Source organism: Cariama cristata, unplaced genomic scaffold (assembly GCF_000690535.1).
Source record: "Cariama cristata isolate BGI_N322 unplaced genomic scaffold, ASM69053v1 scaffold38014, whole genome shotgun sequence".
NCBI lineage: Eukaryota > Metazoa > Chordata > Aves > Cariamiformes > Cariamidae > Cariama > Cariama cristata.
The window spans coordinates 1-16,772 of NW_009612990.1; the positions used below are offsets into that span (position 1 = coordinate 1).

Consider the following 16,772-nt stretch of genomic DNA (forward strand, 5'->3'; position numbering starts at 1 on the left):
GAGGGGAAGGAGGGAGGGGAAGGAGGGAAGGAAGAACCAACTACAGGATGCCCACATCGTTAACCACTGCCTTTCCCACCACGGACTTCCCACAAAAACTCTCTACTTGCAGATTGTCCACTTATAAATAAGCACAGGAGCATGACGAACAGCCACCAAGTGTCGGCCATCACGTGAATTCAGGAGCTGAGCTACACCTCGCGTATGACACTTACCATCCTCATAGACCAGCTTTGCAGTCTGATTAACCTCAGTTACATCCTGAACTGTTTCCGATGCTGCAACCTGAATGGAATTTGCAGATGAGCCTTAGATACAATCATCTATTCCAAGCTTATAAGTCAACAAAACTCACAGCAATGTAAAAGAAGTCTGTATCAAGTTTAACACACATTAATTCACAGTTAAACAAGTATGAAGGACAAAGTAAAATTTTAGAGGCATCTGCTCTGACGTGGTTCACATTTATTCCCGTTTAAAACTCTACAGGTTAGTAGTAGATGCATTTGGCTGGTTAAAAAGAGTAACACTTCCAGTGAGCACAGATTGACTAGATAGTCAGTTAAGTGTACGGCTTTGAGTGTTCCCAGCATAGCTGTACAGCAGCTGTATTAAGTTCCCGAGGACAGGTCCCATCAGATTTAATCACAAGTCTGCAAACAATAGTTCTTCTGCACATCCCATGTTATTTAGTTGGAACTCACCTGGGTGACAAGAATGAACAGTCTTCCATGCAGACGGGAAAGCTTTTGCAAAGTTTTTACTCTGCTCTCCATTAACTGGTACAGCATTCCCAGCTGAGGAATAAGGTCTGGCAACTGCAGAGAAGAGAGGGATGAAGAAAAATGAAGCTGTTGACCAACACATCACAAATGCCTTGTTTGTAAATTTTTCAACTACCTTTGTACGTCTGGGACAAGCAATCCTTGCTCACATTATTCTAGACAGAAGAGAGCTGAGGGTTCACAGAAACGACCTGCAGCCTCATCCATTAATATTTAGCCATGTTTAGAAAAATCACCTACTTTCAAAACATGGCAATTCTTCTACTACTTTTCCTTTCTGCAGTCACTGCTGTAAGCAGGTGTCGAAGCACTATTCGGAAAGCTGCGTAAATGGGAACTGAATCTACACCAGCGTACAAATGCAGCCTCAGCAACGTGTGCAAGTTCTGATGCACAGCAATCTTATAACAAATGGGAGGAAGGACTAACAGCACCAAACAAATTTTTTCTTAGCCGAGCAATAGTCCTCTATCCATCACTTGTAACGCAAGGCTGGACTTCAGTCCAGAAGCTGCGACATTACTTACTGCCCTGCCAACTTTGGCACACCTTTACCCTATAAATCTAGCCATGCCCAAGGTAGTCTCAAGATAAGCATTACAGCCGCAACGCAAATTTAGTTCTATAAGATTTAGCAACACAGGCTAGATTACACTTTGACAGTAATTTTGTTCCCTAACTCTCACAGGTATGACATAACTTATCTTGGTTTGACTTCGGGATGACTATAATTATGTCATGAATGACTAAGACAAACAATTTATAACCAATGTGCAGCAATTTGGCAAAAGTGGCAGAAGTATAACTCTCTGTACATTGATTTGGGCACTGCCATATGTGGAGAGCAGAACACAAGATTCCTGAAGGAAGAACACTCATATTTAAGCATTTGAATCTCATTTTAGTTATGTGCATCAGCATTAATGCAAAATACTTACTGTGGAAAGGTAGGATGCATGCAGAGTAAAAACAGACTTCAGCCATCGAACCATTAGTGAGGCACTGGAAAGAAAAATAAATGCTATCAAAGAGATACTGGCTGAGACACACCCATTTCAGATTCCAGATGCTAAATAGTTCTCTAGAAAGTGCTCCTCTTTCATGATATAAAAAGATTAATGCAGATGGAAATATAAGAGTTTGGCTATCCAGATGAGAGACCTGTCTAAGTTATTTGTTAGGAAAAGAACAGACATTTAAGTGAGGGATTAAACTAGACATTTTCAGGGATCTGTGTTTATGACAACTTTTATGGGAGGTTTCAATGAATAAAAGATGAAAGCATGCTACCTTTTTCTCCACCTACAATGAGGGAATTTTTATTTAAAAAAAACCCAAACAACAACAAATCCAAACCAACACAATTAAGGACACGTAATCTCAGCAATGCTATCCTTACAGCAATATAACAAGATAGAGGGTTTTTTTTACAAATTAAATACAACATCAGGAGATGTCTAAATATATTTGTTAATTAAACTGAACAAGCTATACATCTAATAGTTATTTTATTTTATATATTGATCAGGTCCGCAGTGTCAATATTCTGAGACTTCAGACACATTCTCAGGGTTATATATATATTGCCAGCTCTGTTCTGGTTTTGGACAGAAATATTTTAACGTTTACAAAACATTGCCAGGAGTAAGTAGAAGGAAATCCCTTTGTTTATATGTCCCTGTGTATCTGCTTAGTAAAGCAGCTGTTACAAGCAGGGTTATACGGTTATTTCAGGCATCCTTTTCCCTTTTTAATTTCACTTCAGCCATCCTGACAAAGCACTGCCTTAATAAAAGTTCCTCTTTGCACCCACAATCAGGTGAGAATTTTTACCTCAAGGTGCTGCAGTTTAATTACAGTTCATATGGAAATCAATCATAGGTGGAAGGAGGAACCATAATGCACACACTAGAAAAGTTTCAGGTGATTTAACTGTAGCTGAGTTGTCTCTTACCTGTATGGGTTGCCCTGCAATCTCTTCGTAAGCTAAAAGGACAAAAATAGTCAGCAATAAGTAACAAACACATAATGAGTTTAAAAACCTAACACTACATCCATGTGACAGATCCAATATTGAGGCAGAAAAGATCTCCAGGCATTTTTAGTTTGTTAGGATTAACCATTGGCAGGCTCCAGAGTATTACATCACTGGCTCTACTATCCTCTACGCAGGCTGACATAACTTGCAGAAGCTGAGTTTTGTTACAATAAAACCAGAACTCTTAACAGGCAATATATCCAGTGAAATTTAAAGATGGCAATCATATTGCCAGCTCTGTTCTGGTTTTGGACAGAAATATTTTAATGTTTACAAAACATTGCCAGGAGTAAGTAGAAGGAAATCCCTTTGTTTATATGTCCCTGTGTATCTGCTTAGTAAAGCAGCTGTTACAAGGCAGACAAGTTGGGGAAACAAGTGAAGGTAATATCAGGTAAAGGCTATTTCACAGAACAAATCTCAAGCTCTGGGAAAGACAGTTACATGAAGATCTGTCCATCCACTGAGATTATGTAGTAAAACATCTGCACTTAGATTCTCTGACAAAGGTCCTAGAGAACAAACGCTGCACCTCACTGACCTAAGTCTAAGGAGGAAGGAAGTCTAAGCATTCAAAACTGTGTAATTCAGTTAAGATTAGTACCACAAGTAAAAACTAAATCTTACTTGTGACCAGCACATTAAAATATGAGAAATCTAACCATTAAGACATGTTACAGAATGTCATTCACATAACAAGAGCAACTAATCAATGTTCAGTTTAAACAAAGTAATGCTAGATAAGGCTAAACATGAAAATACTTCTATCCAAATACACATTTTATTTAATATCACTGGATAAGCAGTTCAGAAGCCAAATCCCTTTTAAAATTATTACTAAGTGATGTTGCAAAGCTTAAATATAGCGACTGGGCTTCTGAGCCATCTTCAAAAGAGGAAAGAAATTGTCCCTCAATTTCCAAGTGCTATCTAAACTCACTACTGTAAGTACATGCGTATCTAGCACATTTAGCTCATACAGCTTGCTCTGGTTAGCACTGCTCTTTTCATGTTTCAAATTATCATCCATTTTAATAGTTTAAAAGAAGATGTAATGGTAATTGTTTGCCACGGACTAAACAAGCTTTAGCTTAACCATAATCATTTCAGATAATACTACACGATGTAATGCTCTTCCTAGATTTGATAGCAGCACTTTGTCCTTTGGTTAAGCTTCAGTCAGAGAAGATAAGAATGTATCAGAGAAAAACTAACAATTTCTGTCCTTAAAACTACCAGACCAATTTCATTGGTGCAAATAAAGAGACATATCCTGGATTTTCCCCATCTGGAATGCAAACCAGATGTGGCTTGTATGACAGTACAAGAAATGCAGTCTCTCTTACCTCATGCAGCAGTGGAATGACAGCATGTATAGGCATTCTGGCTACTGTGTTCTTGATTACATTTTCCTTTCTTGTGTTAAGCACTCTCTGTTAAAATGGAAAAATATGATCAGAGAATCATTCAGTTTTAACATGTGCATGAGCAATGAGCAACATCAAAAATGCCTGCCTTTAAATCTTTTTCTACTCCACTACCTTTGTATGCTAAGATGAGGATAACAAGTAAAAGAAGATTTACTATGAAAAGGAGTTCCATTTTTCAAGTCAGCTACAATTAACAAAATAAGACACTTGATTAACCCATCTAAAACAACCTAGCATTGCCTCTAGCCCACCCACTCATGTTAGAAATGAAGCATCACAGGCACGTTAAAATTTCCCTTGCTATTTTGTGTGCTTGACTTCTGTAAATAAATGCCTTTCAGCAATATCTGTGACAAGTAATTTTTATTCAGCATCAAATTCTTCAGATTTCATCTCCCTGCCCCAGAACTATTATTTCCTTCTAGTGCAAGTGCAACAGTAAGCTTTTCAAGTGGAACTGTTGATATCAATGCATTTTTCAAACACTATCTACTTGGAAACTGTACACTCCAGAGACTAAGCATAGATTATGCTCCAGCTCAAGCTAAAGGGAAGATGGCTGCATCAGTAACATCACTTGTAAAACATCTGAACTGTGACATAACAAATTTATCATGAACAGAACTGGCTCAAAGTTCGTGGACTGACTTAGAAAGCAAGCTAGGTAACAACAAAAAAGTAATACCACCACTATCATTTATAATACCACTGCTTTCAGCAACAAATCAGTTGGGAGAAACAATGGGTTCTCGACTGTTCAGCCTCCCTGGCTTTCAGGAAGGCTCCCCACAAGTGTCAGTGCATATATTAAACAGCATACAATGATCTTGTAACACTTACATTTAAGATTTCTGCATCATTGCTTTCCAAGCCCTGAACCAAAAGTACCGCAAAGCTATCTGTTTGTGGAAGGCCACCTGGAGTTTTTACTTTGCTCACATCAATATCCAATGCCTCTAGCCGCTCTTCAATGCTTTCCTGCAGACAGTAAACAAGGGCAGTGCTGTTTCAGTGCAGTTTCTCAGAAACATCTGCTGAAAGCAAAGTACCTAATCTGCAGCATTCCCTCTGATTCTGCTGGAAAACCCACAAATTTTGCATATTCTTTTAAATGTACTGACAGAATAGCCTGAGAAAAGAAAAGAAGATGAAGTTTTGACTGAAAAGCAGCAATATACCTTAGCACAGAGAGAGACAGACAGAAGCGTATGACAAAGTTCTGCAGGAACATGGCAAAACAATGGGTAAGGCACACAGGCTTGAATAAGGGAAAGCTTTTGAGCAGAGGGAACTCTCTCTCATGCAAAAAGGTGGTAACATTAACTTTGCCTCCATGCCAAACAAAGCAAGTTCAAGTTTATAACACCTAAAGAAGTTATAATGATGATTTATGACTCTAGTTTCTCCATTATTGCTGTGTTTAAAAGAGGAAGCACTTTACCTCTGTGTCTCCTGGTTTCCTCTTGTTTTTCTTTTTCTCCTTTCCCAAGGATGGAGTTTTGACAGCTGTACTATGCCCTGGAATGCCAGGCACTAGAACTTTGGTGTCTGAGTTCACAACAGGCGTCTTTACCTAGTAGGCAGAGATAACCACATTTGCATAAATGGTTAGTATCTTGAGCTTTCTTCCAATTGAAAATACTGATTTTATTCTGAGATTCACATACACAGTAAAGCCAGCCTGCCACAACCCATTTTCTTTACATATATATTAGGAAAATCCTACATTTTTAAAAGCAATGAATAACATGAAAACTAGCTGACTTGCTTCAGAATTAACTAAAGCAACCGTCTCTTTGGAATACCTGTGAATCATTTTTCTTACAAGCTTGTTCCATAACACTCATCAAATTAAGTGTATCCAACCAACAAATATTTGGATGTTTGCTAGCAAGAGATACCATGTGTACTAATAGTCAGGCCCATAAACCGCATGCAGATTAATTCAGCTTCCACTGGAAGGTAAGAACTGATCATGAACATCAGCACAATGTCACAGTAAAACGTCGTTACTGTTCACTTCAATCCCACCAATTTTCTTCTAGGGATTGCTGAGAAGCAGAACTCAGTAGTCTGAATTAGACTATGATCACGACGACAAACAGAGCAAACTTCGGTTATACCAAACAAGCTATGGTATCCATCTTCAATGAATGCAAAGGAGATCAAATTTTAAAGGCAATACATTTAATACCCAAGCGCTCCCCTAACCCACAGAGGAGGTAAGGGAGTATGCCACTTCCAGAATATCAAGAATGCTACCTGCTACTTGCAGAACACTTCTTTAACTACACTGCTTCTGTGCAGGCCTTTTTTTGAAGTACCTACCCAAGCTTCTGTACTTGTGGGAGCCCTGCTGGGTGCCTGCTGAGTGATACAAATATAATCTACTACAGTGAGCAAAGCAGCTTCCATATGCTTTGTGTAAAAGTAAAAAAAAAAAAAAAATTTTGTAGCCTAAAAATTTTACTGTAGAACAGCATAGGCGTTAAAATACCACCTCCTTTGCTCACCACACTACTCATTGACCTTCTCCCCACAAGGCATGCTCAGACAGCCAAGAGAAATGTGTCTTCACTGGAATTCAGCAAAAAGCGAAACCAAGACAGGTATCATCACTGCATGCCAGGGAGTTCCTACACCTCTCACTGCATTTCAGCTCTGCTACCCACCAGCTCCAGGACTGAGGAATCAGCACAAAAACCCAGCTGGCTGATGGAGCACCAGATCCTGTAGGTAACTTTAGGGTTAGAAAAACAGCGCGCTCTGCTCACTTCACTGATACTGCAAGCATTTCAGATCTTCAAGGCCTTGAATATGCAGACAGATTAAGAACTTCACAGCCTGTGTCTAAACCCCCAGGGGATCCTGCACGAGAGAAAACGGTGGCAAGTGGCCTCAGCGGACACTGCTGCCATCTAAGCGTCATGCCCACATTCCCAGGTGCCATAACCCTGTAAGTAGGAACACGTGAAGGCCACCTCAAGAAAGAGCCAAAAGGACATGTCCTTTAAGGTTCCATTACATTTTTTTTAGACTCTAAAACAAAGCCATCCCAACTTTACCCCAGACCATCAGGGTCAGAGAGGCTGTACAAACTGACAGACTCTAGGGGAAGGACTGATCTCAAGGAGAAAAGAAACGATCAGCCAGTCCTGTCTATCAAGCAGACCTGCTGAGAACAGGACTTGCTCTCACCTACAGGAAGGTAACTGTGTGCAAGAGCATACTGGGACACACAGCAGCCATGAAGCACACTTTACCCGTTATGGACATCTACAGGTACTACTGCAGCTCTGAGCAGGTCCATCCAGAAATCCAACCTCAAGAGAGGAACAAAATCACATTTCATGCAAAGCTTACCTTTGTTAGAGCAACATCTGTTTTAAGTGACAACACTTTCTGTATGTCCCTTATCAAACACACGTGGGATTCAGTGGTGTTCAAAGACTAGAAGGACAGGAACAAAACCAGTTAATATATTTGAGATTCAACCCTGCAATTCATTATGCTACTGAAATATGAGAACAAATTCCAGAGGTATAAAGTAGAATTAACTTTTTTTTCCACTCTAGAACAGCAGCTGCTTTGCCCATCTGTCTTTTGTTACCAGATCTCTATGGTCTCCAAAGAAGCTCACACAGGTAAACTGAATCAGTATGAAAAATACTTTCAATGGCCTAACTCAGTAACAGCTGAAATGGGAAGAAACAGCCAGCAATAATGTCAAGTTGTATTTTAATTGAAAGAATGGAAGAATACAAAACACCTTTCAAAACAGCTCAGGGGCAACAGTCATAGCTCCCAGAAAAGTGGGAAGGAATAAGCTTTGTCTTGCTATACAATTTCAAAAAAATAAAAAAAAAGGAAAAAAAAAAAATCCCTCCAACTCAGAGCAGTATGCAGTCCATATTACAAAATCTAAAACCTCTCCAGTAAGTTTTACATACCACTTTCTCTATGATGGGCTGTAAGGTGTTTCCATACACAAGCAGCAGAGACTGTTTGTCTGCGCAAAATGCAGCTGCTAGAATAGGGACTGGGTTTGGTGTGGAGTCCCCATCATTTCCAGGCGTTGCTATCTGGATAGTACAGTTTGATGTTAAGGGTTTTTTGCAATAACTGGAAAAAAAAAAGGAATGAAAAAATTCCAAGAGGTTTAGCTTAAACAATATCTTGCACATCTAAGCACCTTTCATTAGCAGGTCCTCAGCAAACTCAGCCACTTCACACCTTTTACAGGTGGCTAAAATGAGGTACAGACACACAAAATTTTGGCTAAAGCAACACTTAATACCAAGGTGCAGCACAGCCCCCAAGAATAAGTTCTCCAAAAATGTGTCCAGTAACCCAAGACAAAACCAGCTGGAACTTGGTTTGTGAACAGACACAAGAGTTAAAAGGCAGCAGCATGACAAGACTGAACTTCACCTTAAAGTAATCCCAGACCTTTTCCAAAGACACCCTCAAGATGAATACTAACTTACCCATTTAAGATATGTTCAAATAAATGCAACTGCCCATCTCTGCACACAACTGCTAACTTCACAGGCTGAAAGAAGGCACAGTAAAAGATTTTAATTAGATCAAAGGACAAATCTCCCCTAAGTACAAGACATCAACAGACAGCTGCATGGCCATGATTTGACTTTTTTCAGTAATTAAACACATTGAGGATATAACTAAGTCCATAAGGAAGATCAAAGACATTAACATCTCAGGAACATTTAGTACAACTATTAGGAGACACAACGATAACTCATAACTGTACTTAACTGTATCATTACTGATATATCCAAATTTGAACAGTTTGCACAGTAGCAGACATATGTCATCATAAGCAGCAAAGTTCCAAACCTATGGTACCCAACACATCTAGAGGCACAGGTCTACAAAGGTGCTGACACTATAAATAGGCTTAGAGGAAAGAACCTGAGATGAGTACTCTGAGCAATTAAATGACAGGTGCACATTACAGAATACTCTTCTCTCCAATACATGCAGTAAGAGGGCACAACTGGAAACATTAGAAAATATAGCATGAAATACTGTTTTTAGAAAAGGAATCTAAAGGCAGCAGGAGAAAAATGTTTTAAATAATTATAGAAACAGTCTGTGAACATGTTTCACACGCAGACATTTTTCATAAGACAACTACTTTGAAAGATTTGTACTTGCTGAAATTCAGAGACTTGAGGAATGCACACTGCTACTTTAACTCATTAAAGGCTAGTTAATTCAAAATGCAGGTACACTGCCAAAGCCACGTGAGATCAGAAAAAAAACAGGACCCTATCCAAACTGTATTTTTAGAAAGAATTATTTTTGTGTTTTTTGCTGCCAAGTTCTAACAATCATTTTGATTACTAACTTGTTATAAATAGGAAACAACTGACATTTCTGCCATCACAGGCAAAATTCCTGAAGAAAACAGTGAGTTTGCACTTAGTAGCTTTGAAAATGAGTATTTCAAACTATCAGCTTTATAAATGCACCTGTAATAAATACCCTTACACCTGTCAACTGGCATTCAGATCTCATCTCTGCATAACAGAACCCAAACACAAACCAAGCTTCTTTCTTTACACTCTTAAAAGGAAACTGATGTGACAACTGAAAATTGTTGAACATACTTGGTTACAAACTACTGCTCCTACCTCTTCTTTGACTTCCGATACAGTCAGGTCAATAAAAGTTGGTTCATCTGTTACTGTGAAAGACATCACAGCATTCTTTTCTTTCCTATCTGATCTGATCTGCCTGGAAGACACAAACAGTACACATTATTTACCATAGCACAAACAGCACACTCTGCACCTGAAAAGCATTATAAAGCCTATAAATCACCAGTGACTGTGGTAGCATCTACCTCACCCAAATATACTCATGTTGTAATTTCAGCTTTCAGCTTAGAAAGTGTTCTAAATTCCAAGTGCAAAGTAACTCCCAAATGAAATTTAGCAAGAAAACTTAGCAAAAACCTTACAGTAAGTATAAAGAACATGGAAGCCTATCACGCAATATGTTCTCGGCATACACTACTGATTCAAACGGCAACTGGAAGCATGCTCAGACACAGCCAAGGAAATTCACGTCTTCATTCAACAATCGGTGAGTTGAAACCACCATTTAAGAGATCATCACTGCATTTCTCCAGAGTGCCCCTTCTGCTTAACCTTCTGTTTAATCAGAGTTCAGAATACACTTGTTGAGTCTATCCTTAACACTGATCATAATCAAAGTTACAAATTAGGAAAAGCTTACATACCATACACTCAGTAATCGGTCATGTATAGCTCCAGACAAGAAATAAAGCCCTGTAATTCCATCAAAGGGCTTATTTTCATTCATAGGTTTCACTGTGGTAAACATTAATGATGACACTGATGTAGCATGGCCTGTGAAATGCTAAGAGAAAAAAAAGAATCTCTCAGTGACTGCCATAAGCAGTCATATGGCAAAAATTTAAACGTTAGTTAACAAAAAACATTAGGAAAGATTTAAGCATTATTAAGTCAACAAGAACATTTCAGTGATTTTTTTTTTTTTTTTACTAGCCATCAGCTTCCTTGCATTTCTCTATTTCAAGTAAACTTTTTCTGACCCTCCAGGTATTTATCAGAAGTTAAAAAGTTAAATGTGGAATCAAAGGCAAAATCACTGGGACTAAGAAATCACATCTACCTGTACTGCTGTTACTGTCAGACAGCACTTTTTTTTTTTCCCACACACCATTTTACACTTCAACTTTTACACTGAAACTAGATTCATAGTTTCATTCTCAACTGTGAGATGAACACACAGGTCTGCTGACACACTAAGGCTGTTCAACCCCACACACACCCCTTCTCCCCCAAAAAATAATTATTTCTTCAATTTCCTTTCATAAATAGTGGGTTTGGTCGTCAAAGGATCCAGACATACATGGTTGTTGCCATGTGCCAGCAAGTCCACAGTAACAGCACATGTGTACACACTTACCTGACAGCAAGTACCAGCAGATTCAGAGACAAGCTGCATCCTACCTGCTAGCAGGCAAGAGGACATGGCTGCGTTCACAGAACTGCTAAAACATGGGAATTTGTTCATGCCTGAGCCCTGCTCAGGGAGCAACAAGGGGTTTGCTCCTATGCCTTTCAACTGTTTCAACAGCAAAACTGGTAATGCCACCAGTTACATGAAATGTAGCAAAGAAACCTGAAGGCTTCAAGGAGGGACTCATGTTAAAAGTCGGAGCTCATGAACAAACCCACACCAGCAGTAACTAATACTGTGGTGAATGAAGTCCTGCCAGAAGGGTATCAGAAAGGGACAGTAGTAAAGAACAGCAACCATCTTTCTGCTACAGGCTTGAAAAAGGGTGCTGGTAGCATGCTCAGACACAGCCAAGGAATTTAATGTCCTCATTCAACCCTCAGCAAGTTGAAACCACAGTTAAAGGTATCATCACAGCAACAGCTTCCAGCAATCCCAAAAGTGCCAACTGTCTCCTGACATCCAGTGAAATTTTCAGATGTCCTATCAGGAACCACAAGATACGTAACGTCACCAATCAAAAAGGATATTTTTTTGCATCTAGTTTAATGAAGTTACTTACTCTGTAGACTTCTTTGGTCTCCAGGTCCCACAGTTTTATAGTTCTACCAGCTGACAGCAGCATTTTCCCATCTGGACTGATGCATAGAGAGGTAACACTGCTATTGTCACCTTTCCACTTGCTAGAATTTGGATGGAGGGTTTTCGTACAAAGGGAGAAAGATGGAGAAATAGAAAAAACAGTATTCATTAGCATAATCTCAAAACGCACATCAACCATGCTGGAAAATTTAAGGTAAAAATTATTTTAAAAAAAATAATTTAAGTAGTCAAAGACGAGGGCAAAGCTATTCTGTTTCTGCTCCTCTCCTTCAAATTAGTTTACACAACAATACAGGAACTAAAAAACATAAAGCTATTTCATACTGAACAACTGTTGACTTTTTTTTTCTCTTCAATAAACCATGACACCTATTCTGTTCTGAATTCCTCTCTCAAAGTTCTCTGCTTCTCAAAATAGGATAACAGGAACCATACCATTTCAAGACTTCTCTTTGCACCATAATCCAAAAAGCTTACACCGACCCATTCAGAAAGGCCTTCTCAACACTAAAATTCAGAGTTCCAAGGCCCATTCAGTTCCTCTGGCCCTCCTCCCAAGTCTGTCCATGACATGGACAATAGCACTACTCCAAAAAAAAAAAAACACCAAAAAAACAAACAACAACTGTCATGACAAGTTTGCTCTGCTTTGAAGGAGTCCGAGTACTACATGTTTCTCAAAGAACAAAATTGCAACGAAAGCATTAACATAAATCCTTTACAGTTAGGAAGTAGCCTGCAACTCATCACATTCTGATTGTAAACAGCTTATTTGGAAGTATTTCCAGAGCACTTTCACATGCCCAAGCAGCACCTCTCTCCTTTCTTCCAAAGCAAAGCCCGCTTACTGTATCACTTTTGATTAGATCTCATAGAAGCTGAAAGTTTTACTGCCTACAAACTTGACAGACAACATTACACCTTCCAGAGAGTATGACAAGATTTTGTATTCTCTTCCAAAGAAAAGGTCATGACTAAGAATTTCAAACTATTTAATAATGTTAACCCAAGAAGGTATTTTTAAACGTACTATGAAGACTAGTCAAAACTAGACTGCAGAATATACAACCCAGCAAAAATCCGTTACTTTTTACCTTGGATACTCTTTCCATAATTTTACAGGAAGGAGTTTTAAATAGGATATCATGAAACAAGAAGCTGCATAAGGAGATGTACAGAAGGCCTGAGCATTCAGAGTATTTAAGACATGAAAAACCTACAACCAGAGAAACAAGAAGTCACCCAGAATGCTTTAGACTACCTCTCCAACACCCTGTCTTGCCTCTTCAGAAACTCTCTCTTCCCCAACAGCTTGTCCCTCTGCCAGAGGTTTCAATGTATGTTGCACAGACCTCCTGATGTGGTTCTATGGACTACTTCTACAGTAATTAAAAAGTCAAGCCTAAAGCCACATGGTTTCAGCTCCCCATCTAGCAGTCCATGCCTCCATAGGAAAATGCCTAGAAGCCTGCAAATCAAAAGTTGAACATCACTTCTCTACGCCAGGAGCAACCACCCTGAATTCTCCATGGGATATGTAAGGATTCATTTCCAGGTCCTGAAAAGTGTTAAAAGAATGCAGGCAATCTCAGACATACCCTGGGCACGAGCAATCATTTTTGGATAATTTACTCCTTCTAGTCTCATCAATTTAGGTAAAATTTTAGAGAACTGTTTTCTTCTACTCTTTCTAATTTTATTTACCTTGGGTATAACTCACAACATCACCAGAGAAAAATTTCAGGTAGAAAGCATGATAATATATTGCTGGTGTATACTTTTAATGTACACACTTTGGGAATGATTTTTTGTTGCCACCTTTAAAATTAAATAATACAATGCCTCTAATTACCTATTATGACCACAGCCCTCAAAAAAAGCAGTGGTATGAGACAGGGGCAAAGGGAAACAACCAAGATGAAGCATGACAGGAAAAAATTCTCACATTTCCTGAGAAAGCAGCACGACTGGGACCCATCTCAAGTACCTGTACATGAACACACATGCTATGGGACACAAACAGGGTGAATTAGGTCTCCATGGGCAGCTTCAGCGCTTTGATCTCACTGAGATCACAGAAGAACAGTGGGATAGCTTGCAAGACAGGAGAGGTGCAATAAATGGACCTTTAGGAAGGCACTTCAGCAAGAACATGCCAGGAAGGCAAAAAAGCAGAGAGGTTTCTCTGCACAACGGGTAGCATGAATGCATGGAGCTTTCTTCTGAAACAGGCAAAGGGCCAGTGGAGAACTTACAGGTACGTATGAGAAGAGACCAACAAGAGCGACGTGGTAGGCATCTGCTACAGATTGTCCCATTAACTAAGAAATAGGTTAAGTCGTCATAATTCCACACCCTGGTTCTTCTAAGGGGCTTTAACCACCCCAGCAACTGCTGGAAGGGCAGCACAGGAGGGCACAAGCAGTCCCAGAGATTGCTGGCAAGTGCTGAAGACCTTTTCTTGATGCAAGTGATTTACAATCATACTATGAAAGGTGCTTTACTTGATCAGCTACTCAAGGCAAGAGAGAGAAAAGGCAAGAGAGAGAAAAGGCAAGAGAGAGAAAAAAAGAACTGGTCAGGGATGTCATGGTTGATGATGATCTCCAGCTATAGCAACCACAAGACAATGGAATTTAAGAACCTAAAAAAATGAGCAATATAAACAGCAGAATTACAACCTTGGACTTCAAAAGAGTAGACTGCAACTTATTCTGAGAACTAATTGGCAGGATCCCACTGGAGGCTGCCCTAAAGGGCAAAGGGGCCCAGGAAAGCTGGTTGCTGCTCTTGGAAAACCTCCTCAAACCAAAAGAATGGTCCATTCCAAAGAGCAGAAAATCACCAGCTATTGCAGAAGGCTGGCTTGGCCAAGTGAGTAACTCCTGACTCAACTCAAAAACACAAAAAAAGAAGTATAGAGAAGGTGAAAGTGGAGATACGTTACACAGAGGAATATAAAAATATTGTCCAGGCATGCAGGGACAGAATTAGCCAATGCTTAGCTGGTGTTCAAACCAGCAGGGAATATGAAGGCCAACAAAAGGACATCTACATACAGCACATCAGCAGCAGTAAGATGATAACTGAGGAAAGTGTGGGCCTGCTGCTGAATGGTGGTGGGAGTCATTCAGAACACAGAAAAAGCTAAAGCAGCAAAGAGGCAAAGTCTCCCCAGCCTCTCACGTTCCCAAACCTAGTACCAGAGTCAGAGGGAGCAAAGTACTCCCCATAGTAAAGGGAGATCAAATTAGGGATCACAACAGCAAATCCAAGACATGCAACTCCTTAAGACTGAGTGGGATGCATCCAGAACTGCTAAGGCCAGTGCTATTACAAGACCACACTATCGTTTTGAGTGGCCACGTAGCTCAAGAGAAATTTCTGATGACTTGAAAAGAAAAAAAAATAAATACATAAAGAGAGAGACAATATATCCAATGAGAAGGAGAACCCAGGAAACAACAGGGAAGATTATACAACAAATCCACCTGGAAACCATTTCCAGGCACACAAAGGTCAAAAAAGTGACTGGGAACATCCAGCACAGATTTACAAATGGCAAATCATGCCTAACCAACCTGACTGCCCTCTTAAGGAGACAACTGTCTTGGTGGATGAGAGGACAGCCACGTATGCCGTTTAACTCGACTTTAGCAATGTTTTTGACAATGTCTCACATAGTATCCTCGCAGCCAAGTCAGACATATATAGACTGAATGGACGGACTCTAAGGAGCAGTAAGATCTGGCTGCATCGCTGAGTTCAAACAGTCATGGTCTTTGGTACGAACAAGCTCTATTTTGCTCAGTAGTACTTTAAACAGTACAGCCCGCTCAGACAGCCAAGTGGAACTGTCCCCACTGCACATCAGTAGTGAGTGAAACCAAGTGGGTTATCATCACAGTAAGGCCCTTTGAGCAAAGCCAGGTGCATGTAACTGATTTAATTGGGATGAGGTGTTCCAGTATCTGCTCCCCCATACATCCAAGGATATTTTCTAGAAGTTAGATTTTTCAGCGTCACAAAAGTGACTGGAAGCCCATGTCCCACTAAAAGTTAGCATGGAGGGACCCAAATCCCCCTCAGTGCAGTTACTTGTTTTGTCTAGTCTTTCCAATATACAGAGGAAGAAACCCAAACTATGAGGATTACTTTTATCCCTTAATAAAATCACTTCCAATCTCACAAAAATAATAGCCAACAGTCAGTTTGGTACAGTGGGCATGAAGCCTGGATAGCAGAGTGCAGCATTTCCAACAGGGCCCCACTAAAACCTGTGAGGGAGGAAATACACAAAAGCAAGTGTGAACAAACTTGACCGAAAACTGGCATCACTTACCACTTTACTTTGCAGGTCTGTGTGTTCCATTCCACAATATGTTTGTCCTCTGAACAGCTATACAAGCAGCAGTTGTCCTGATGCCATCTCACACAGTTTACTCTACTGTCATGACCACCATCCTACAAAAGGTAAAGAGGGTCAACTCATTAATAAATCAAGAAGTCTTGACTACCGAGTCTTCCTCATACCAACATCATCAACAAGCCGCTCTTTCGCAAACTAAATTCAAATCATTGACAACTTCAAGAGACAGTATGGTTTTGAAGACCAATATACATATACAGTTATGCAAGTTAAAAATATTTCATATTTTGATTAAGTACATACAAGTATTTGAATTAATTCGTTCTACCACTCCAGAGTTAACAAAAAAATTGTCCTGCCCACTATTTTTAAGCACACAGCCAAACAAGGCTGTCTGACAGTATGAAATTTGCTCAAAGGAAAGGCTAGCACAGATGTCCTGCTGACAGTCATCTAAGTGCCTGCTTGCTTAAGCACATTCAGAGATGACTAGCCTTCCCTTTGTACTCGGC

General features: G+C 39.8%; 1 protein-coding gene across 1 annotated transcript in view; it reads right to left on the bottom strand.

Moving 5' to 3' along the window:
- Positions 1 to 102: 102 nt before the first annotated feature.
- WDR43 (WD repeat domain 43) overlaps positions 103 to 16,772 on the bottom strand; it is a gene marked incomplete at its 5' end in the record, with an annotated part of 18,030 nt that continues 1,360 nt past the window's right edge. Inside the window, 14 exons of the mRNA XM_009698843.1 lie at positions 103 to 285; positions 705 to 818; positions 1,724 to 1,787; positions 2,740 to 2,771; positions 4,170 to 4,256; positions 5,094 to 5,231; positions 5,695 to 5,826; positions 7,617 to 7,703; positions 8,204 to 8,375; positions 8,741 to 8,805; positions 9,911 to 10,013; positions 10,522 to 10,661; positions 11,851 to 11,971; positions 16,234 to 16,355. Of these exons, the coding sequence (XP_009697145.1) occupies positions 103 to 285; positions 705 to 818; positions 1,724 to 1,787; positions 2,740 to 2,771; positions 4,170 to 4,256; positions 5,094 to 5,231; positions 5,695 to 5,826; positions 7,617 to 7,703; positions 8,204 to 8,375; positions 8,741 to 8,805; positions 9,911 to 10,013; positions 10,522 to 10,661; positions 11,851 to 11,971; positions 16,234 to 16,355 (1,560 nt within the window). The remainder of the gene's footprint in view (positions 286 to 704; positions 819 to 1,723; positions 1,788 to 2,739; positions 2,772 to 4,169; positions 4,257 to 5,093; positions 5,232 to 5,694; positions 5,827 to 7,616; positions 7,704 to 8,203; positions 8,376 to 8,740; positions 8,806 to 9,910; positions 10,014 to 10,521; positions 10,662 to 11,850; positions 11,972 to 16,233; positions 16,356 to 16,772) is intronic.